The sequence below is a fragment of the Kryptolebias marmoratus genome, linkage group LG3 (genome assembly GCF_001649575.2).
Source record: "Kryptolebias marmoratus isolate JLee-2015 linkage group LG3, ASM164957v2, whole genome shotgun sequence".
NCBI lineage: Eukaryota > Metazoa > Chordata > Actinopteri > Cyprinodontiformes > Rivulidae > Kryptolebias > Kryptolebias marmoratus.
In genome coordinates, this window is record NC_051432.1 from 15,081,834 (window position 1) to 15,105,178 (window position 23,345).

At 41.2% G+C, this 23,345-nt stretch overlaps 2 protein-coding genes across 5 annotated transcripts; one reads left to right on the forward strand and one right to left on the reverse strand.

Annotated features, from left to right (window-relative positions):
* Positions 1-1,808: 1,808 nt before the first annotated feature.
* On the forward strand, positions 1,809-4,471 carry tma16 (translation machinery associated 16 homolog). The gene is made up of 7 exons (XM_017407919.3): positions 1,809-1,931; positions 2,054-2,157; positions 2,324-2,361; positions 2,448-2,532; positions 3,049-3,197; positions 3,283-3,325; positions 3,779-4,471. The coding sequence occupies exons 1-7, from the start codon at positions 1,929-1,931 to the stop codon at positions 3,942-3,944; spliced, it is 588 nt and encodes a 195-aa protein (XP_017263408.1). The 5' UTR covers positions 1,809-1,928; the 3' UTR covers positions 3,945-4,471.
* march1 (membrane-associated ring finger (C3HC4) 1) lies at positions 3,982-19,645 on the reverse strand. Of its 4 annotated transcripts, XM_037974939.1 has the most exons (8): positions 18,541-19,645; positions 11,024-11,074; positions 10,624-10,691; positions 8,712-9,515; positions 8,385-8,565; positions 8,125-8,269; positions 5,589-5,633; positions 3,982-5,487 (listed from the first exon to the last, which is right to left on the reverse strand). In XM_037974939.1, the coding sequence occupies exons 1-8, from the start codon at positions 18,619-18,621 to the stop codon at positions 5,171-5,173; spliced, it is 1,692 nt and encodes a 563-aa protein (XP_037830867.1). In that variant the 5' UTR covers positions 18,622-19,645; the 3' UTR covers positions 3,982-5,170. The 4 variants fall into 4 exon arrangements, with proteins under 4 accessions (XP_037830867.1, XP_037830868.1, XP_037830866.1 ...); XM_037974940.1 differs by lacking the exon at positions 5,589-5,633; XM_037974938.1 differs by having other exon boundaries at positions 3,982-5,633.
* Positions 19,646-23,345: the final 3,700 nt, after the last annotated feature.

A 23,345-nucleotide genomic window follows, 5' to 3' on the forward strand; every position in this document is an offset into this window, starting at 1 on the left:
TGTGATGCAACCAGCTGTGGGCTTGTAGCTACAAGTCTGACGGCTCTCCAGCTCCAGGAAAGTCACATTCCAGTCAGTCAGGTACGAAACGAGAGGAGTTTCAGATAGGCAGGGGTCTCTTCTCAACCCTTCCAAGTGATCTGAACTCTGTCGTTCTGCTCCTTGGAGCAAGTTCCCGCAGGACCCTGCAGCCATGCCGTGTGGCCGACTAATAATCTTGAAATCGAGGGTCATGCTGCAATGATTATCTCTGGGCTGGTGCTTTGCTTTTCTCATGTTGAGGGTGTGTTAGCTGCGGCCTGTTTTGTCCAACGACTGCGTCTCTCACCACAAATGGTGGCACTGAAAACAAAATTCATGTGAATTTCCTCTTAATCGTCTTCTTCACAACACTGAGGAGAAAACAAGTCGTTATTGAAAATGGGTATTTGTTCTCAGCTGACTAACCTGGCTAAATAAAAGTGTTATTAGAAGCCAGCCCTCCTTCGGCTGCTGTGTCATTGAGAACATACTGTGGTCTGGTGCAGACCACTAACACAGTCTGGTGCAGAAAGCGTTCTGCGGCCAGAAAGTACTTAAAGAAAAAAAAACACCTAAAGAATCACTGATGCTTCACTTCCTGCCACTGAGGAAGTCTGGAGGAAGTGGTGACAGAAAAGCAGACAGGTTTTTCCTCTTACACCCCCCCCCCCCCCACACACACACACACACACACAGCTGTTTCCTCACTAAGCTTTACACCTCACTGATGTACTCACATTTGCACAAGGAGCAATTAAAGCAAAAAGTCTACTCTGATTTCTAACATCCAACCTTTTCAGCGGTCGTTCATTAACTGGGTTGTTAAAACGTTCTAGTGATGCGAGATGCTTGAAAACATCCTAATTGAGACAGCTCTGGTGTGAAAGCAACTAAAGCTAAAAACCAGGCTGCAATATCCTATGTGACTCTTATAATTAGATGTTTTATTATTTTAAAAGATAAAGCTTAGAGTTTTCATTCTGTTTCTCGTTCATTTAAGTAGCCCCTTTGGATTATTGATAACCAAGTTATGTTTGTTGATTTGAAATCCCACATGTGAATCCAACAGCTCTCAACCAATCACCGTCCTTACAAACCACCAACCCACAATTTAGTGATGAGTGAAAAAAAAGAAGAGGAAAAAAATGTGTCATGGCATTTAAGATGTTTTGTATTTATTTCTTATTTTAAAACTACCCATATTAAAAGAAGAAAAGAAAACTAAGCAAATGTATTCAATTGTACAAGATTTTACGTGACCAATCTACAACTTTGTAATGTTTTTCGTCATATTTTCCTATGTTTTAACTTACCAGTTTATTATGTTTCCTGTAGGAAAACCCAGACAAAATCAAAACCAAAAGTTTTCATTAAAAAAAAGTTACCATATAAGTAAGAGCAATGCAAGTACCATGTGTGTATTACAACATAAAGGTGTATGTAAATAACTAAAACTGGCTAAACAAGTTAAATAAAAAACTTTCATAAGTCTGTACAAACGAGAGGAGAAATTATATTTTCTGTCCGACACTAACCTCCTAACATCGTGCTTGACAGCTATGAGGCTTTCTTGCGAGCATTATTTGTTTTTAATTTATTATTTTTTTGCATCAAAAGCTGACCCTGCGTAAATTTGCAAGTAACCCCTGACTCGGAAGACTTTTTTTCTTTAAACAATCTGGCTAAAATGAACTGTTTTCAGTTCATAATAAATACCGTCTTTATTATGTCTGAGTTAGGACATTTAGTAGTTTGTATCCCGTTACGAACACAGACATATACGTCTACTATATGTCTGTGGTTACGAGAAGACGGTTTTCTTACGACATCATTTAACGACGGACCATTTCCGCTTCCGGTCTTCGGTTGTCAAACAGAGCAGTTCCACGCGTTTTCTCTCAGTGAACATGGTGAGACTGTTTCTCCGCTTTCTTCTGCGTTTTAATGCCACAAATGCGAATTGTTGTTATAGTTGGATTAAAATGTTAAACCTCAGATGTATTTATTATTATTTATTCTGTGTGTTTTTTAGCCGAAGACTCAGAAAGGAAAAGCGGCGGAGAAAGTTGTTCACCCGTACAGCAGGAAAGCTGCTTATCTCGCCCGAGAGGAAAGCAGACTGAAAAAGAAAAATAGGTTTGCAGATAAAATACGAAATAAGTCCTATAGTATCAACTAAAAACAAATGGATTGGTGTATGGTGCTTTAATGAGTGGAAACTGACCTGGATGCAGACATTTTGAAGGAGAGCCTTGTTGTAAATACACTTCTGAATGTTTGCATCTTTTCTCTGATGCTTCAGGCTGAAGAATGAGAAGGCAACACGGCTGAATAGCATCGGTAAGGAGCCAGAAGTCACATGAATGCAACGGCAAACTTCTGGTTTGGTAAAGTGGTTCTTCTTGTGTCTGGATGTTGAATCGCAGGTGAGAAGCTGTTATGGTTTCAAAGTCAGCTGGATCCAACGAAGACAGACTACACCCGGAAAGATGCCTGTGACATTATCGAAAGGTGACAGAATGGTTTGGTGTTCCTTTTTCTGTTCTCTTGTGTTTAAAATCTGATCTGTTTTTATATTGGAGCCTTTTATTCTGTTTATTCTTTGGGTCTGGGTATCTGTTTGGTCAAATGTACATGACTGCTGAGATATGTATGGCCAAGTGGGCAAATAGAATATCATATCATGTCCCCACCTACCTTCACCTCCAAAATTAGACAAATTAATCACAATTACATAGAGAATGAGGTGACGTAAACAACCACTTTGTGTAGAGAAAGAACGGCTGCAAAAGGGACACAAAATGATACGTGAAAACTAAATTATGCACAGATTGTATTAAGTGTGATTCTTTAAAAGTGGAGAAATTATATAAAACAATCAAAGTGAGTCATATTGAGCAGAGTGGTAAAGGAACAACCACAAAGAGATGCAAAATGACCATAAAACACATGAATTACACGGAGCCGAGACCTATGGCTTGTAGTTGCCACAGTCTGTGTGTGATTTTCATGTCAGCGTGTGTTCAGGTACCTCCACAGATTCGATTCAGAGCTGGAGCAGATCGAGTTAACGAACGGGATCAAGGGTCGGCAGGGTCGTCTCCACGGCGCCAGGGAAGCTGCCATCAAACAGACCATGGAGCGGGAGCGCGAGCAGTACGAGGGAGTCGGGTTCGGTGAGTTTTCGGCCTACGCGGGTGTGCCGCGCTCGGACATTTAGAGTCAGAAAAGTCCTCCTTCATCCCGTGTTGTTGTTTGCAGAGATCCCAGACATTGTCAACACGAAGCATCTGAAAACATTCAGGTGAGTGTTGAGCTTTCCTGCTTTCGAAAAAGAACCATTTTTACATCTGTGATTTGACAGAATGGGATCGAGCATTTAGCTGCTAAATGTATTTATGGAGCTTGGTTTTGGATCTTGGAGTCTCCCTTTCTGCTGACCTTTGAAATATTTAGAGGACTGAGTTTGACTTAATGTGATCTCATTGATAGAAAATGTCTTCCTGTTAGCTGTTTGTGGTTCAAAACTTTCCAAAGTAGCCACACTGAGATGGGAAAATGTCCACCCTTAGTTTGTTTATGATTGAATAATTGTATTATTTTCTAAATCTGCACTTTCACTGTCTTCATCAATTGTAGATTCACCAGTTTGTCTGCTCCCCTGTAATCCATCATCGAACAAAAGCTAAAAATACTGAAATTCTCCTCTTCCGATAATAGTGTGTTCAAATATTTGTTGGTTCTTTATTTTTGGCAGAGAGTGGACCGGAGATCTGAAGAAACTCCCAAATATCAAACTACGAAAAGTGTCAAATAAAGGATCGGACACAAAGAATGAAGCAGAGGAGAAAGAGGAGGCAGAGGACGATCAGGAGGAAGATGAAGATGATTTGGACAGTGAGCAGATGGATGAGGCGGTGTAGATGTCAGACTCCAGCTGAAACTTTTTTAAACAGAGACTTTTAAATCAGCGGAGAAGATACTGCTGTTCCACGTGTGTCCAGAAGGTGGAGCTAAACCCAGAGACTGATACTGAAATCGTTTTCGTAAGTCAGTAACTTCACATCAGGTTTTTAGAGGTTCTACATTCATTGTTTATTGAACAAAGAAGTGATGCATTTAATCCGTGTGGTGTCCAATCAGAACTGAAAAATAAACCCTTTAATGTTGTGATGGATTAAAGTCAGGAGAAATAAACAACCGTCCCTTTTAGTGAGCTGAGCTGAGAATAGCTTGGCAATATGATAAACTTAACATGACCGAATGTAACTATAAAAGTAATAGTTACAATACTGTTCCTGACCGTTCCTGATCAAACCTACAAACTGTCAAAACATCCAAAATAAATGAACTAATGTTCTACTTTAACAAACATTTCAAACCTCATCTGACTGGAACCTTTTTCAGATATTACGTGATTCGATCTCAGATTAAAGGTTTGGTTTTAAAAGTCCTGTCTCGCTGAGTCTTTGGTGTCTGAAGCCTGATTGTTCGGAGATGTTTTATGGCTTCAGTATGCTTCAGGAAAAGTGCTTTTCATGCGTTTCTCTACAGCATCAAAACATGGATCACACGTCACCAAACCTCTCCACATATTTAGACCTCTTCTGGGCACTAAAAAAAAGAGCTTTTTGTGGAGAAAAGATGCATCTGTTGCACCAGTTTTAGATGGAATATACTGATGTAAAAGCTTCTAAAAACTGTTATGTTTAAAGCAGGGATTTAACAATATGAAACATGTTTGATCAGAGAGGATTTCAGTAAAGTGCAGTTAGGTGCTCAGGATCTGACTTCTTATTTAATATCAGTAGAAACATGTTTTCTGTGTTTTTTTGGGAGGTTTGGTTGAAGCATACTGAGACCTTTAATCGACATCTTTAACTTACGTCAGTGCAGGTTTACAAAGTGCTTACAGATAAAATGACATCGGCGGATGGTTTATCCCCACCTCGGATTTGCCGCTGGCTGTATTTTCTGTCCCCTTTGAGCTGCCACGTTTCTCTTTCCCTTCACTACAGCCCTTCTGGTCTCCGTGTTCCTGGGTCAGTTCTCACACCATCCGTTTCAGCCTAAAAATCAGTGCTCACTGGAGCTGAGAGGACCTTCAAAGCGCCGCACGAGTCTGAATTGAGGTCTCAGGAATAACCGCTCAGACAGGGGTTTGCTCCGGCGCCACCGCAGCCTCCACGTCAGAGTCCACCTGCACCGCTGGAGCCGCGGCGGGCACGGGGACGAGCGGTACCTCGACGGTTTCGGGCTTGCCATTGGTGAGGGCGCCGGGCCGGGCCTGGGAGTTGTGCAGGTCTTTCTCTGGGCAGTTCTGCACGGTGATGATGCGGTTGAAGGCCTTGAGGCGGCGCCACAGCTGTAGGTAGACCTTACACTGGATGTACATGAAGATGAGGCCGCCTGTGAAGCCAATGGCCACCACCACCAGCTTGGTCCAGAAGGGCCACTCCAGCACACCTGAGAACACACACACACACACGTGCACACACAGCTGCTGTGAGTGAAGCTGCAGGGTGTGTGAGGAATCATGATGTGTGTGTGTGCAGAGCTGTGCTTACCCTGCAGGGAATAGTACTTCAGAAGAGAAACTCGCCATAACTCGTCTGCAATCAAGAGTGGGTGTAATTTCTCTTTATTTTACTGGTCTCTGGGTTAGGTTATTCAGTGAAACTATTAGTCACACACTGGGTGTAATCTAATGGTTAATCTCGTGTCCTAGTTTAGAATCACTGCACAGCACACCGAACACAAACACAAATGTACCAAAGAGCTGGGGGGGTCTCGTGTTCCCGTTGAAACACAAATCAGTTTACAAACTTACAATTCTCCACATTACAGTATAGCTTCACCTGTTATTGGTGGGTTTTCCTGCTCAGTTCAGGTTAATTCACAACATTTCTATTAGGTTAAAGTGAAGACTTTGACTTATTCTGCAACAGTATACTTTTTTCTTTACTATTCTGCATTAAAGGTTGTTTTGAGATTCCTTTAAACAAACTGCAGATGGAAAGAAGAGTTGTAGATTTTTCTCCTGGCAGCCATAGTATGAACACTGATAATTAACCAGTTTCATCGAGGACAAGTTCTCCTGGGTTCCTTTGTAGGTTGGCTACTTCTGGACAATTTCACCTCCCAAATACCTGCTAATCCCAGAGGTTCACTTGCTTTTAACACTAAAAGGTTTAAAATAAAATTAAATGTATCAAATGCAAGACACGTTCCTCGTTTGTTGAATTTGGTGTTTGTATATCTGCTTTTAGTACTTAGTAAAAATGTGGCAATGTTTTAAACTTGTGCAGAAATGAAAAGAAAAAGAATTGCAGGGCTTGATATTTAAAGCTCCACTGTGTCGGCTCTCATCCACTTTTCCTCTAAATTTGGTTTAGGCAACTGATCAAAACTCACCTAACATAAGTGGACCCGAATCGTCGTTTAATATTAATTTAATAATGAAATCATTTTGCTACGATATAAAGCGTGTTACATGCTGGATGTCAGAGGGCTGGGATGAATTTACAGGCAGTGACTGCATTAATAACAACCTGTTGTCTCTCCACCTGAAACTTGTTTCCCTCCAGTTTGATTTATGTATTTTGATGTTTGATGTCTCTTTAGCTCATGACCTGATGGGTTTTCTCCATTTCTACACAGAACGTTAAAACTTAGATGGAATATTCACCTAAGAAAATGAGTGATTCTGTAACTCTTATAAAAACCAAAGTCAGTTATCCTCTCCAGCAGCATGAGAAGCAGGAAAGGTAAACCTGAAAATGTTATTTTAAATATTGAAAAGTTGACGTGACTTAACACTTGTGAGCCAACATATTCATATTCCGCCCTCAGTTTTAGTTAAACACCTTACATTTACAGCAGGTGTATTAAAAGTTCATTGTGTCAAATAATTTTATGTACAAAACAGTAGCTGGTTTTTAAATTCAAGGATGCCTTCGTGGCAGAATGGGTCCTTTTAGGTCAAACTTTCATAGTCAAGGAAAGATTACTTTATTAAATCTGGAAACACAAAACCTAAAATTGCTGCTTTTAAAGAATATTTAGTCTATTTAAAACCACTTATGTTCCATTTAAAACACTTCTAAGTTTAAAATGTATAATTCAAGTCTTAGCATGCTAATGCTAAGACAGAACTGCACCAGTGAAAGGTGCGAGCGTCCTGTAAAGTTCTTTATTTGTAAGTTTTATTAGTGCAGGTCATCCTGCAGAAAGAGCTGAGGGGAACCTATAGGGGTGACCACCACAGGGGTTTCACTGTACCAGTCAAAAGTTTGCTGACTTTCTTTTTAAATTCTTTTTTTTTTAACCCAACCATCAAATGAATTTGTTTCAGTGGGTTCAAACGTTTGACCGGTTCTGTGTTCGGAACAGTACGCTCACATGTTTCTAGACTTCAAGGAAACACAAAGATCAAGAAGGATTATGAGAAAAAAAAATCCATCTTTAAAGTCACACAGCCAGAGTCAGACAGACGCAGAAGAACCTTCAGGGGAAATGTTTCCAGGTACCCTGTGACACACCTGATGCCTCTATAGCTCCCTGAGCGTAATCCGCATTACAGTTTGTCCTTTTGGAAAGCTTTGTCATTTTAGTGGACAGATATGACAAGGTCAATGATGGGAAGACTTTTTGTTTGTAATGAAACTTTTTGTTTATGTGCTCTATCATTTTATCTTTTGGATATAGTCAGCCCAAGGACGCAAAGGGAATTTCAGTGTGAGCTGAGTCTATATTTGATAAGTGGCTTACATTTACTTCTTTAAAAACATAAACTGTACGTCAAAGCTGCAGCATCAGCAGATAAGTCACGAGGCAACTCAAGGACGCTGTGATGTGCTCAAAAGGATCAACCTAACAGATTATTAAAAAATGACTGTGATGTTTAAAGTGCATATAAAACTTGTTGTAAGAAGCTGTGTCCAGGGTCTTGTGTTCCTCAGACTTGTATGGTGTTTTTAAATGGTGGGAAGAAAGCACTGCAGGGTACCCTTCAGCTGCTTCAGTCTTTCTGACTGCAGCAGCTTTGGTAGTTCACTCTGCATGTCTCTGGAGTGTGTGCGGGAGAGACAGAGGAGTACTGACCGTTCCTCCCGAGTCTGATCTCTTCGGTGGTTCTCTTCACCAGAATGTAGACAGACCACAACATGCACACTATGGCTATCAGGTGGAACAGCACCGAGCAGAAGATCTTTCTCCTCTCGCTCTTTGACATGTGCAGCTTCTCCCACTGGAAGACAGACGAATCGAGGCAGGGACGAAGTTTAGGAGAACCGAGGGAACTGTGTTTACAACTCCTGACATGATGCTTACAGCTTACAGCTCAGTGGGCCTCTTCATCGTACCTTACTTAGAGGTTTGAGCTTCGTCTCCATGATGAAGTCATATTTGCAGAGCTCACAGCAGCGAGTGTCTGAGGATTTGATCCACTGGTTGAGACAGGCCTGATGGACGAAACTCAGGCTGCCGGTGCAGCGGCACGGCGTGATCAGGGGGCACTCGTCGTCGCCTTCACAGTGGCAGATCCTGCACACAAACATGACATGTACACGTGTTGACAAAAAAAAAAAGCTTTTTAAACAGTCTCTCTGTTTGTGCGTGTCTGTCGGCTTCTGTTTCGGCAGCTCTGATTTGGCTTATTGCTGCTAAATGAGTGATGCTGACCAACTAACCTGCAGACCTCCAGCTCAGAGTCATCCGAGCAGGGTCTTGGCGCGCCCCCATTCACACCACAGTGTTTCTGTGGAATGGGCACAGACATGTCTCCGTCTCCTGACCCCCTCTCCTGGTATCTCTTGGTAATGAGTTCCTCTCCATCCTCTGCCAATGAGGAACTGCCTCTTGGGCTCCTCGACTTAGAGCTCTTCTTCTCCGTGTCTCTGCTCTGTGATCTCTCCCTCTGTGAAACATCGGGGCCTCTCCTCTTTGAGCCCCTGATGTTGTGGCGCTTTTTGAGGCCACCACTGTCCTCCACCAGGGGGTGATTTTCCTTCCCTTCGTCTGAGTCTACCGACTGCAGCTCCAACACTTGGGCTTTGTCCCCTCCGTTTTTGCAGCCCTTCGTTGCGTCCCTGTCCCTGCGCGCTCTCCGTGCTTTCTCTTTGCTCCAGCTGCGAGCCTCGCGCCACGCCTTGTCCTCAGAGGACGAGTCGGACTGCGGGGCGCCCGAGCACCGGAGGCGAGGCGGGAGCTCCCTGCGGCTCCTGTGGGAACGTTCCCTCTTCTCCCCCAGCTCACTTCGGTCAGAGCTGAGACTCTGGTCGCTCTGCTCCTGCTTGCCATTGGCCTCCACGCAGTCGATGGAGGCGCAGGTGCTCTTCTTGCGGCGGTGGCGTCGCTTCACCTGCTTTTTCTGAGCCGGAGCCGAGGAGCTCAGAGCTGTGCTGGCGATGGTCATTGTGGAGGAATTGTTCGTGTGCCTGTTGTGGCCGAGTGACTCAGAAGCATCCTCCTCTAAATGGGTCAGCTGGCCAGAACTGAACACACACACGCACACACAGACAAATATGCAGATGGAACAAAAAAGTAAAACAAAATGGAAAAGACTTAAATGTAAACAGTTGACAAAACGAAGAAAAAAAAAACTTACTGTGATGTACTCTGACATGTTCAGCTTTTAGATTATTTTACCTTTAGTTCAAAACAAAGAAAAACCTTGTATGGAAACTAAAATGTGATTTCTAAAGCTCAATAGCAGCATCTCCTCTAACCCCGGTTCTTTCAAGTAACGGCCTTAAAAAACCAACAACAAAAAGAAAGCCTGTAGATTAATGAGAAAAAATACAATCTCTGCATAGAAATTATTGCTGAATTTCCTAAATTTAACACTTTATGTTTTAAGACTCACTGCTCCCAACATCGTTTGAAGAAAAGTCCCAAAAATGTCCCAATTTGGACCAATAAAACTCATCTCCCCTGCAGTGAGTGAAAAAAATGAATATATTAGTTGTGTGTGTGTTTTTCCCTTCTATTATCATGGGCAGAATTTTAATTTTTTTTTTTCTGGAAATCCAACATTTTTCGTCATAGATGTCTTCTTTTGAATTCTAATACCATCTAGTCAAAGTGATTGTTTTTATAAACATATAAAACATCATGTCTTATGGTCTAGAGGTACTGTTGAAGGAGACGTTTCATTGAGAGGAAAGTACCATCCCTACCGAGCAGAAGACAAATACAGTGACAAGAAAAAAAAAATAAAATGGAAATTGAGTCGGTGAAGCTTGTGATGGTAACTACAGACTGAACTGAGGATGACAGATGACAGAAGAGGCTCATTCAGAGAAACACAACACATCTGATAATGCTTCTAACATTCAGCCATGAAGCCACAAGTCTGAGCCTGTCGGTGTGACGGCGACAGAAACAGGAGAAAGATTCAGTTCCTGGGTTTGGTGAACTTTCTCTCCTTGGAACTGTGGAATCAAATTTTTGTATCCGGTTTTCGTTTCTTGTGCCCCTAAGTTACAGCATCTCTTACTGACTAGATAGGAGACTAAAAAGGGCGCACCACAGTGGGAATGAAATGATGGCTGGTGTTTTCCTGTCTCGTAGGTGTGATAGCTAAACAGACAGCTGTCTTACCTGCATATGTCCTGAGGAGATGCTGTTATCGACGTCCTCGAGGCTGTGGTGACTCCAGAGTTGCTGGCCTGAAACAAGCAGCATCTTCCTTTTAATGGCCGCCATGCTTAAAACTTAACACATCACATAATTAAACCTGATGAAATGAAACCTTCCATACATTTCAGTCTTTTGACTCATAGTTATTATAAAAATGGTCAATCAGTAAAGCATATGACATTATACACATTACTCAGAGCAACCTTAATGTAATGTTTTCCTAAAAATGGTGCTGTACTACATGAGGTGCAGACTTTAAACATCCTTCCTGGTAATTTCCTCCTTATTGAAGTAATACAATCACACATTATGAACTGTGACCGTACGTTTGACCCCGTATGCTCTAATGTTTGGCGGTTACCTTGGAAATGTTGCTGGATCGACTCCCTGAGTGTCCAGGCGGCTTCCTTCCCTGCAGGAAAAAAAACAGACAGAAAATCATAAGAAAATGGACTCAAATGTGTGTGTCTTTTATGACAGATGTGTAGCATGTCAATCAGTTTATTTCAATGATTGATGGGTTTTATTCCAAGTGTGTGAAGCACTTTGGTCAACTTTGTTGTTTTAAATGTGCTACGGAAATAAATAAAGTAGTAAAAGACACACATATTGGGCAGGTTAACCCTTTCATGTATAGTGGTCACTCATACATATATATATATATATATATATATATATATATATATATATATATATATATGGGTTTTTATGTTATAACTGTGCATAAACCACTGAAGTGGACACTAGTTTTTCCTTTTATGCCCTAAGAAAAATAAAAACATTTTAGGAACAAATCCTGGCTGAAGTTATCATATTTCATGCCTGAAAGGGTTCATGTTCTTAGTCCGAAATAATAATAATAATTTTAAAAAAATGTTACGTAAACAAATCCCTTGTCAACGCCTCTTGTACCGTATTTCAGCGTTGCCTGATCCTGCTGTATTTACAGTTTGAAATTCAGGGTCAGAGGTCACGTGTCCTTGTAAATTCACTGTGACCCAAACCAAAGCCAGAAATCCTATTAGCGCACCCCCGCTTCGTGGACACGATACTGTCCTGTGTTGCTATTTAAAGTCAAGTTAAGGCACTTTTTCTAGAACCTCCCAGGAGATCAATGAACTCAACTGTGAGACTGAACTCAGTCATCACTGGTTGGACCCCGAGTCTCTCATTGCAGCACTTTTATACGAGTTTAGTGACTTGTACACAGTTGTATGTCTGGAGTAGGCAATTATTAATTTAATTGCCAAGTTATTTAGTTATTTTACCAAACACTTTCACACTTTCAACATATGTCAAGCTTGGTAATAAATTATTAAAAGGTAATCCACAGAATAAGCAGCGTTGATCCATTTTACACTATTTTTATATTTTATTGTTGCTTTTTATGTCCTGATGAAAAATCAGCTTTTTGGCTAACTTGGTAATATTTTTGTTGAATTATGTTCAAATATCAGTGAACGTACACAGTGTTTTGGTAAAAAGACCATTCTGACAGCAGGTGGTTGTCACTTCAAAATTTCTTCTTTCACCTGTTGACTCAGAAACGACTGATTTTATTAAAGGAAGGCTTCAGATTGAAACTTCAACACCAACGCACATCCAAATTAATGTGCGTTGGTGCCAAGGTGGACGGAATGCTAAACACATGGTGGGTGGGAAGATAAACACAAAATCCACGGTGAGCTAAATTAGGTTGACGTGAACTCTCTGCAGTTGGATGTTTAGTCACCAACGTTTTGCTAAATGTCAACAAAGGCCTTTAAAATTCAACTCCCTGCATTTCTTGAAGTAGTTATGAATATCGCCCGCTGCCTCGCATGCCAAAGTTTTAAACAAAGACCTCGCGGGATCTATTGGCGCTTGGAGTCATAGGTTCGTGAGATATTTTGCTAACAGATAGACAAAGAACACTCAAGCACACATAGACAATTACATGAATGTCTGCCTTTCATTGCAGCAGATGATAAAAATTAATAGCCAGCTCTCCTATAACTTCTATTATTATGGACAGAAAGTACAAGTACACAGACCAGTGGTCCTTTTTTTCCATGCATGTATTATTAGTACACCATATATAGTTTATGTGATCTGTAATCCCAATCTATATATGGCAGCATGAGCTATATTTATCTAAATTAAACAGTATTAGGAATAATATCTAACATGAATGAATGTGGACACTTTGACAGGCATATCTTCCAGGACAGGTTAAAAACAAAGTCAAAAGTTAGTACTTCAGAAGTGCTATGTGGGTGGTTCTTCCATTTATTTCTCTTGTTTTTTTTTACAGTGACATAAAAGAGCTTGTGTTTATCAGCCCACACAAAGGCTCCGTTGTAGGTGCACTCCGGGCACATCATTAAACTAAACAGCAGTAAGACTGACAAGAAAAGGACTCCATCATCTAAGCTGATCAGGGGGATTTTCTGATAGCCACATTTAAATCAGCGGTCTTCTCGGAAGTTCTTTCATGTGTTTGATGTCGCATGTTTATCCTGATGTGGTTTTAAAAGAAAAACCCTCTCACTTATCTGCCACAAAGCTGAGCTATGAAATGTTTGGACTGGAGTTGCCTTAAGACAGCAGCAATTCACTTCGATCTCATCAGTCAGGTCAAAATGTAACAATTTCTTTAAATTGAGCTTATTAAAAGAGCCATCTACAACAGTTGGTTTTTTTCTAATAGATTCCCACTTCAAAAGATCTAAAATGTCCCATTAAGTACTTAAAATTTAGACTTATTCTCCATTAAAACAAACAATACTTAACCCTCAACATCAGCTACAGATGAGGCCTTCAGCAGACGTTTAAAACCAAATGTTTATAAAGTTAAAGAGCTGTCGTTTTATTTAATCCACAAGTGTTGGTTTAATTTTGATCTTACAAATGGATGAAAGGACTTATAATATATAATATATATAATACATTGTCTGTGAAATGATTTGACCAAACGATGTTTGACACACTGCACAGAACGAGGCCTGACGGCATTAAGGAGCACAGACTTGTACTCAGGTCGGACATGTTCTTTACGCCTTCATCCGGATTTTGTTTAGACGCAGGGATGTGTGACATGCTGCCAGATTTCCAACCACATCGACCAAACTAAGCCAGCTGCTTCCTTCTGCCCCCAGCTTCCGTGCCAAAAATGTGAAAACATACTCGCAACCGACTGGCACTAAGAAAACCTGATGTGATATCTGATTATAGCAACAAAACCAAAAGAAAACGCAAACCCACTCGCAAATAGTCCTGTCAGTCAGTTCTGCTTCCTTCGCCGAGCGAGGATCCAGAATAGTGTTTTAAAGAAAGGGGCTTAGAAGATGTTCCATCTTTGCAGCGTTGCAAAACTGAGTTTTTAGTGCAATAGTTACAGAGTAATATTAAAGACGCAGCAACATCTATCGGACCTGTTTGCTCTGCGTGAGAGTGTGTGAATATTCAGACAGCTCCTGAATGCTGGCTGACAATCGGACTTCACCTCTGCCAGAGATGGTGAAAATGTGGCTTCAAAGAACAAGAAGAAAACTTTAACTCTGTGTTCTTTTTAACTAAGACTCTAACGGAGGGAGGAGGACTGTGTCGATGCACAGCAGATGAAAAGAATAATCTCGGAAGATTTATCTTGTTCCTCCCATATTCATGTTGGTCTTTTGTTGAGATTGATTTTTCTTTAACTCTCTGCGGCATTACAAACAGAGCGAGAACACTGAGATAAAAGAATATGTTTGTTTTGGGGTTTTTTTTATTTCTCTTGGCCAGGCCTCAAGTCAAAAGCATTTCCTACAAGATGTACGGTATCTGTGGTTCGGTTTTAAGTTTCAACCATTTCCAGAAGAAAACTTCTGGATTTACAGACAGGCACAAACGTTTAAAACGTTCAGAAAATGGTTAACAAATCCAAGGCAGTAGATACATGTGACATTGCATTGTCAGTATCATGCTGCCAAAACTGTAACGGTAATTCACACAAATCATGTATCACTGAACAAAGTTTAGCCTTTTAGTGAAGCTGCTGTTTTAGTAAGAAATGTGGAAAAGCAACAACTATCCTATTCAACTTAATTTTTTAATCAACACAGTGACTAAACAGTTCTATTTATTTCTAAGCAAACTCTCAAGCTTCTTTAAAAATGGGGCTAAATACAGAAGCAACAAATTCAGTTTGAACTCAACCATAAAGCTAACCATAAACCATTTTTTCTCTGGTTTTCACGCGGTGATGGGATGATTCAGGGGTCTAGTTTGGACAGTGAAACAGTAAACCATGACTAATGGGAAACCCATTCTTTAATCTGAAGAAAGGCCATCCATGGCACCCTGAAAGTTACGTAACATCTGTGAGCTCTTCTCCACTCAAAACCGACAATCTGAACAACTTAGACACTCTAAAATCAAAGCTTGAAAACTATATGAAAGTGACTTCATGATGGCTTTGGCAATCTGGGAAGAGTTCTCTGCTTCGTGGATCCATTCATTTTTAGAAATTTAGAATAAAATAATTTAGAGGACAAAAAGTAGAAAATACTCTGGACACACTCATTTTTTCGTTCCATACTTAAAAAGACCTGAAAAATACTTCAAACCTGTTCTACGTTTCAAGACTTGACAACAAGCCCGTGTATTTATTCGCAAACTCCTCCTTCGTCCGCCTCCAGGTTTGTCATTAATCGGCCCTCGCTTTATGCAACAAAATCATTTCATATCCAAAGTGCTCCGAACTGACAGCCTGGTAAGTGTAAGATGCAGCTACTAAGCGTCGGCTGAGGGCGATCCTAAACTATCATCCCACCAGAGCCATGCGAGAAAAGACAGAACATCCCAAATCCACAGTAAAACCTACAGTCAAACTGTAGCTCCAACCTGTTCAGCAGGAACAGAATAAAGTTTCAGAGCTAACCTACCTGAGCCCGAGCTCTTCAGCGAACATCCTGACTCGGAGACACAGCAGAGACTCTTGGAAGTCTCAGTGAATACCTGCGCATGCTTGAGCAGAAGGGATTAAGTGCTGTGGTGTGGACTGACAGAGGCACCTTACTTCCACCGGCAGCCATATTTAGACCCAGCAGACACAGCTGCACACTTTCTGTTTGGTCACGACACGTTGAACAGAGTCTCAGCTTCAAAGAATCGTCGTTTTTTTGCTGTCTGAAAATCAATATAACATTCATAGGAAGAAGAATCTATAATCTGAATTACTGTGAACTAAAAAAAAACAACACTGCTGCGCTTAAAAAAAGAAGAAGTGAAAAGCCAATTATGTTATATGTTGTTTATGCTGTTTGTTATATTATGTTGTTTGATTGAATCATGATATATCATGATTCAATCAAAAATTACAAAATAAAATTACACACAGTTTGATTACATATGTGTTTGTATTATTACTTTTGCATTATTTATTATACCTATCAAACCTAATACTGTTTATTAGTCTCAAAAATCTTTGGAGATGTTTTGTTCTTAAAGTTTCTGAGCACAGTGCTTTGCAGAATTCTCCCTCCCTCCTGGTAATTTTTCTATTTTGTTGCCTTACAACCTAAAATTTAATTGGATTTTAATGTGATTAACAGCATTAATTCTCTAATATAGCTTTGAAGCTCCAACCTTCAGCTGAGATTGATCGCAGTGCCAAAAGATCTAAACCCGTCAAAGGTGTCACACCACTGAAACACCTCTAAGAAGTAAGGGAAGAAGAGACAACATGAAGACCAAGGATTTCTCCACACAAATCAGAGACAAAATTACGCAGAAGTACAAATCAGGGTTAAATTCTTTTTCTTTTTTTTAAATATCCCAACTATCCCACGGCGCATCATTAAATCCATTATTAGGAAATGTAAAGATGATGCCAGGAAGCCTGGCTAGAGAGGGTTGTCACCAAAACTCCTGGACCAGGTAAGGAGGACACTAATCAGAGAAACATCCAGGCAGCCAAAAATAATCCTGATGGAGGTCTTTGGCAGAGATGGGAGGATTTGCCTATAAGTCCTCTCCAAGCTGCACAGAGCTGGGCTTCATGGAGTGGGCAGGAAGAAGACACTCATTAAAGAAAAAACAAAGATTTTTCCCCAAAAGAGAAGATGGTGCTGTGGTCAGATGAGATGAGTTTTAGGCCATCAAGGACACCATGTCTGAGGCAAATCTACCAGCTCTCATCATGCTCAGAATACTATCCCCCACAGTGAAGCATGGGGGTGGCGGTATCATGCTGCGGGGATGTTTGTCATCAGCATGGACTAGGAAACTCGTCAGAGTTAAAGGAATGATGGAGCAAAATACAGAGAACTTGAAAGGAGCTAGTTGGAGTATTGAAGATTTGAGACGAGGATGGAGGTTTGTCTTCCAGCAGGACAGTGAGAATAAACACCCTGCTGAAGCAACACTCCTCTGGTTTAAGGAGAACCAGTTAACGCTCCTGAAGCCCTCCAAAGGAGAGAGAGGGAGAGAGAGAGAAGCCCTTGTAACTTCGGGTTAATTTGACCAGACGGCCACGGGAGGGTTAAATGTCCTGGAATGGTCCAGTCAATGCCCAGACCTCAGTCCAGCTGAGAATCTCTGGTACGATTTAAAGATTGTTGGACACAAGCAGAACCCATCCAACCTGAAGGAGCCGCAGAAGTTTGGTTTTCAAGAATGGACCAAGCTCAGTGAGATGTAACTGAAGAGACTTGCTGCTGGAAGTGCTGCAAAACGTGGCTCTGAACATCATTTTTCAATTTTATACACTTCATAATTATTTAAAACATGTTTTTGTCCCCATTTAACTTCAATAATTTAAAGTATTTTTAAAATTACTGCTAATCAAATTCAATTGAGTTCCAGATTATAAGGCAACAAAATAGAAAGAATACCCAAAGGGATGGACACCTTTACATAACAGTGTATTTACTATATTTGTGCTGGCCTGATCACTAGCTAAAAAGATTTAGGTTTTTTTACACAGACAGCCAACAGCAGAGGCATCAGGTAAAGAAAACAAGAAGATTAGATTAAAAGAAACCGGGACACCTGACGGGATGGTATTTATAGTCTTTTGTGGTGTGTGAATTGTCTGAGTCAGTTTAAAAATTACTTTTAATCTGTGATAATTTGACCTACTTCAGCAGAAAAATACATTTTGGGTCCCACAAAGATATTAAAAGAAGAAAGGCAGTTATTCTTGGGAGCTGTATGAGACCGTTCGCTTCTGCAGCATCCTTTTTGGGGAGAGGAGGATCTCAAGCCTCTCTATTAAGCTCTATTAACCTCTCTTGTTATTCATGTATTTAAAAAAAACATTTAAAGCCTGTCTAAGTTAGAGCTTCCATTTTCCAAACGCTCTCAGATGGCCTCAGAGTTTCTCTTCCTGTTTGTATTGAATCCTTCCTACTGTCAGACAGAAACACTTAGTCTTATAAATTTTTAATTAAATGTGTGACGATGTGCAGTTAGTCAGCACAAAATGAAGCAACACAGCACAATGTTCAGTTCTGAGATATTCCGTGAACGCTGTGACACGTGCAGCGATACAGTGGTACGAACTCTCGTCCGAGAAGAAACATGGTGTCATGTGGACAGTTTAAAGCACCGACGTCCACTGTCAACAAGAAAACAGATGCTGGTCGTGTCTGTCATTTAGCCCACGGGAGTGAGCAGAACGTATCGCCAGCTGAATCTGAAGGGTGGAACAAAAACACGTTTTACATATCCAGCCTCCACTACAGTCACCAAAATTAGGAACTGATCCAAGATTTCCTCCTTCTGACAACCCCAACAACTTTTCTATAAATCTAACCCACTTTTCTTTGGTTTAAAACTTCAAAAAGACAAAAAAAAAAGCGTTCACGGGAACTCGTGAGGTTTGACAACAGAGTAACGAGGTCAGAATCTCACCTCATTCTTGTCTTTGGTGCGAGGAGCGCTCCTGCTAGTAGTCTCTCTCGCAGGAACCACAGTTATCTGTTGTACTGGCATGCTGCTGTTTCCAGGCAACGCTCCAGCGCTACTCCCGCAGCATTCCCATCCCGCTTCCCGTTCCCGTCCTCTGTCCCATCCGCAGGCTGTTTTCGGGAGAAATGAGACGCCACTTCCGGATCGTTCCTCCCTGTCAGCCCAATCCAGATCCTCAAAAGCAGCGAGGAGGAAAAGGGATCAGGTCACCGTGGCAACAAGAAGACAGCTCCAAAGATGGTGGGGTGTGAGGTCGTCATGGCGACTGGGAAACTACTCAACAGTGCGCACCATGTCCTCCTCTTCCGCCCACGCCTCCGCCCTCCCGCTGAGAGACAGACGAGAGTGGGAGAGCTGAGATGGAGCTAAGCAGTAAATAAAACAGCAGGAAGAACTGTGTGTGGTTGTGTCGTTGTGACAGGTGTTGTCTGTACAGGGTCGGTGTCTGTCCTGAAGGGGCGGAGCCAGGACTTTGTTGTTCTTGCTGTATAACAAGCATAAGGTCCACGAGGATTAGGGCTTAGACTAACCTCAATCTCTTCCTCTGAACAAGCTAATAAGCTTACACAACTTCTGCACATGGACAGCACTCACTCGCTTACACACGACCCCTGCTGGAGAGCAGTGTTAAGGCCACTCATTCTTTTCTGTCAGGTGAAAGTGATAATGGTACATCCTTCGTCTGACTGGACATGAAGTGGGAAAGCCCGCTCTGTTTTAACTCTAGGGTTTTACCGTAACAGGATGTAAAACATGATCTGGTCTTCACCAGGTTCTAACATCATTAAAATCTAAACTAAAGTGTAGAAAAACACCCAGCAGATTCCACCATGTCATTATTTATTAAAGTCAAACAAAAAAAAAAAAAAAATAGAAAAGCTGTGTGTTTGAAAAACTACAATGCCTATAAGAAGTGTTGACCACCTTGGATGTTTTAAGCTTTTACTGCTGTCATAAACTGTGATGGACTTGTGGGCCGGTCCAGGGTGTCCCCCGCCTGGGACACCCTGGTGGAGAAAGGGACCAGCTCCCCCCAACCCGGAAAGGAGAAGCAGGTAAAGAAAATGGATGGATGGATGGATGGATGGATGGATGGATGGATGGATGGATGGATGGATGGATGGATGGATGGATGGATGGATGGATGGATGGATGGATGGATGGATGGATGGATGGATGGATGGATGGATGGATGGATGGATGGATGGATGGATGGATGGATGCTGTCATAAATCAATCATGGTCAAAAAAAATTGGCCTTCTTTAGACAAAAAAAAATCAAAAAATCTTCTTCAGTGTAAAAGTAAAATCAAATTTCTACAGAGTAATACAAATTAAATAAAAATATGTCATGTAAAATTGTAAGATTGTCCTAAATCAACACAGAGAAAAAATTACTGAAAATTACAAGCCAGGGGATGGAAACGAAAGTAAACATCCCCAGGAGTTCTGTTAAATCCACCATTAAGAGATGGAAGGAATATGGAACGTGTAAAACTACCAAGAGCAGGCCGTCCTCACAAACTGAGTGAACCGTGAAGAAGGAGAATAAGGAGAGAAGCCACCAAGACACCTGAGAGCTCTCTGAAGGAGGTCCAAGCTTCAGCAGGTCAGATGGGAGAGACTTTACATATAACCACTGCTGCCCGGGTTCTTCACCAGTCTGAGCTTCACGGGAGAGGGACAAATCGCCACTAGAGCTTGTTTACAACATTTAGAGATCTTATCTTAGTTTTTCAATTATGGCTTCATTCTGTTTAATATATACTGACATGGTGGAATCCGTTGTGTGTTTTTCTAGACTTGAAATTGAATTAGAATCATTTTATCAGGACACCTTGTTTTGTATGTCCTGATATGTAAAACCCCAGAGTTGAAAGAGGGTGGACTTGTCTTTTTCCCCATGAGTGCATAAAGCAGCCACTTCAGTGTGTGACGATGATGAGGATGTAATCTGGTTTTAAACTGACTCGGGTCCTGAAGATTAGGATTGATATAATAGGAGACTGTTGGAGTTAAAGTAATCACTAAAGAGCAGCGGCAGACAAAGATTAAGAGGCGTTCCCAGATACAAATGAGCATTTTTCTGACAAGTTGGTTAGCTTTGTTTTGTTTTTTTTTAAGATTATCTGTCAACTAAAGTTATCAATCGTACAGAAAACATTGGCCCGGCGAAAAAAAAAAAGTAAATATGCTGTTAAAACTAAATCAAGTGAAGCACTCGGCTTTGTTTAATCCTCAATTAACTCTAAATACAGTTTGAAAAGGAACTTGCACTTCATTAAAGTGGTTTGTAAACAACGATTACCATGAGCGCATTTCTTGATAATTTCACAGGAGGACACAGATGAGCGAAATAAACGCTGCCTCCATTTGACACCACTGAAAGAGGAAGTGGTCAGATAAGCTGCCTGCTCAACCACGTGCTTTCGAAGGCACATATTAACCTGAACACTGCTGAACTGCAGAGAACTTGGACAACTCGATGTATGTTTGATGTTTCTAAGCAAACCGCAGCCAAAGTAACCTACTTGTGCGTCATGTCGATAACAGAGTTTTAGTTTTGCTGTACCAGAACAGAAGAAGGACAAACACTGATACCTCGGCATTTCGATACGTCTTCTCATAAATCTTACGTGGGGTGTCTCTGCTTACCCTTAGTCGCACACCCTCGCAGACAGGCGCAGGGCTCATAAATACTTAATCTTAATATGATCTCACTTGAACTTGAGAGGGGATGTGTAAGTCAGCTCTTCACAGCTCTTGCAGGAGTGTGACAAAGAGAAAGAACGCGAGGGAAACACAACACAGTGTGTGTGCGTGGTCAGCACGGAAACGCTCCCTCTCACATACGGTAGGTAAGTGGTTTTGATTCACCACAAGACGACGCAGAACCGTCGCAACGCCGGCAATCTTACTGATGTTGCTGCCGACTTGCAGGAGCAGCTCCAGGTCCAGGCAGCTTCGATGGCCTCTCTGTTATTTGAGCTGGAGGTGTTGACGATCATGTTCTCCATTCTGGTCTTTGGCCTCTTCACGCTCATCGGGGTGATCGGCGAGGAGTGTCCACCCGTGAACGGTATGACTGCAAAAACAAGCAAACGAAACAAAAATTATACACACACAAAAAAAACCAAACAGTCAAGTTAGTCTGAATTTTATCAATCATTTCCAGTTTGTTGCACTATTCTAGTACCAAAATAATAATACATAATATAAACAAACTCTGTTTTGTAAGGTTGTTTAAAGTTCAAATAGAATAGATTGCAGTAATTTACTGATCATCTAAAACTTAAAGTAAAAAGACAACATTTTAAATGGCATAATTACCAAAAAAATTCATCTTTTATATAAATGATCAGCTTATTTTAGTTACATTGTTAGCAACAGGTTAAAAGAAGTTGAGAGAGCATGCCGCGTTAACTCTGCGGGGGTTTTGGTGCCGAAGCAGAACATCGTATTTACCTTTGAAACTTGAATATTTTCTCATTCTATTTAGATTTCTGAGTTTAAGTGGCCGAACAGTTTTTACATTTTATATTTCGCAGCGTATCAAACGTTTTCAGTGGGCTGCAGGCCAGAGGAGCGCAGCCAGAGCAGTTCAGAACCAAGACTCTTTGAATACGGAGCCGTGTGGGTTACGTTACAGGAATATTGTGGTTCGGTAATGTAGTGGAGTGATAGATGAGGCCTTCAGTTAACAAGACGTACTCTGGGTCGCACAAATTGCTGACGTGTGTGCAAGTTACACCTGTTAAGGTCACTAATGCACTCCCACGACATCACAAATAGTGGCTTTTTGTTAACAAACCAGACAGAGCTTCTCCACTTCAGCACAGAGGACGTAACGTAAAAACACTTTCAGACTTCTGACTGATCAGAACACAGTTCAATGAACTCAACTCTGTCTGTACCATTTCAGGCAAACAAAGCAGCCTTTAAAGATTTATTATTAGACTGTGTGATATTTAGCTGATTCTCCTATTAACTGAAAATCTGTTACAATATTGCTCTAATAGATAAAATTAGATTTATGTTAAATGTTTCATAAAACCTGAGCGAGGTTAATAAGTGTTTACTAGCTAAAGGTTTACTCATTGTCGTTGCAGCAGCTGAAACAAAAATAACTCACAAAAAGCATAAAATTATGTCTAGAATGTATTTCTAATATCTCCATTTAGATCTGTATATTTACACCGTAAGATGAAATGTGTTTAGGGTTTATATTTTGATCCACTGAGATTAGCTATTATTACCTTATTTAACATTTTATGTTGTTTTCTTAAGCACAAAAGATAAACAGTTTACTACATTTTCGATGTTAAGGTAAAAAGCAGAGCAAATTATCGTCCTTGTCATTTTATCCTCTGCAGAGACAAATGAAAAGCCCCAAAGCGAAGCGCTGCTGGTGTGACGCTGAAACGCCAACGAGCAGCGGAGAAATCTTTCCTGGTATCGGCTGCTTTGAGAACGTGTTGGCTGAAGCCTTGGGTGCAATCGTGCGTTTTTATCAGCTCCCAAAACAAAGCCTGCCAGGCTGCCCTGTGAACACGTCAGCGTGCGCACCGCGAGAGGAGCCCGTCCTGTTTGCCTCCAGGCACAAAGGAGTGGCCTACATAGTGCACTGAAGGAAAAAAAAAAGTTAAAAAGAAAATACTTGCTTCAGCAACTGTCACAGCACTACAGAGTGCCTCCTGCCTGCTGGCTCCCGTTTCCTTTTGGATGTGACGATACAAGATGTTTTTATA

Excerpts from the sequence above, each read along its gene's own strand:
- tma16 (XM_017407919.3), top strand. Across the intron at positions 3,198-3,282 it reads GTACGAGGGAGTCGGGTTCG|AGATCCCAGACATTGTCAAC; the intron begins GTGAGTTTTCGG and ends TGTTGTTTGCAG. Across the intron at positions 3,326-3,778 it reads AAGCATCTGAAAACATTCAG|AGAGTGGACCGGAGATCTGA; the intron begins GTGAGTGTTGAG and ends TATTTTTGGCAG.
- march1 (XM_037974938.1), bottom strand. The coding sequence starts at position 18,621 with ATGCCAGTACAACAGATAACTGTGGTTCCTGCGAGAGAGACTACTAGC. Across the intron at positions 10,692-11,023 it reads GATCCAGCAACATTTCCAAG|GCCAGCAACTCTGGAGTCAC; the intron begins GTAACCGCCAAA and ends TGCTTGTTTCAG. Across the intron at positions 5,634-8,124 it reads GATCAGACTCGGGAGGAACG|ACGAGTTATGGCGAGTTTCT; the intron begins GTCAGTACTCCT and ends TCTTGATTGCAG.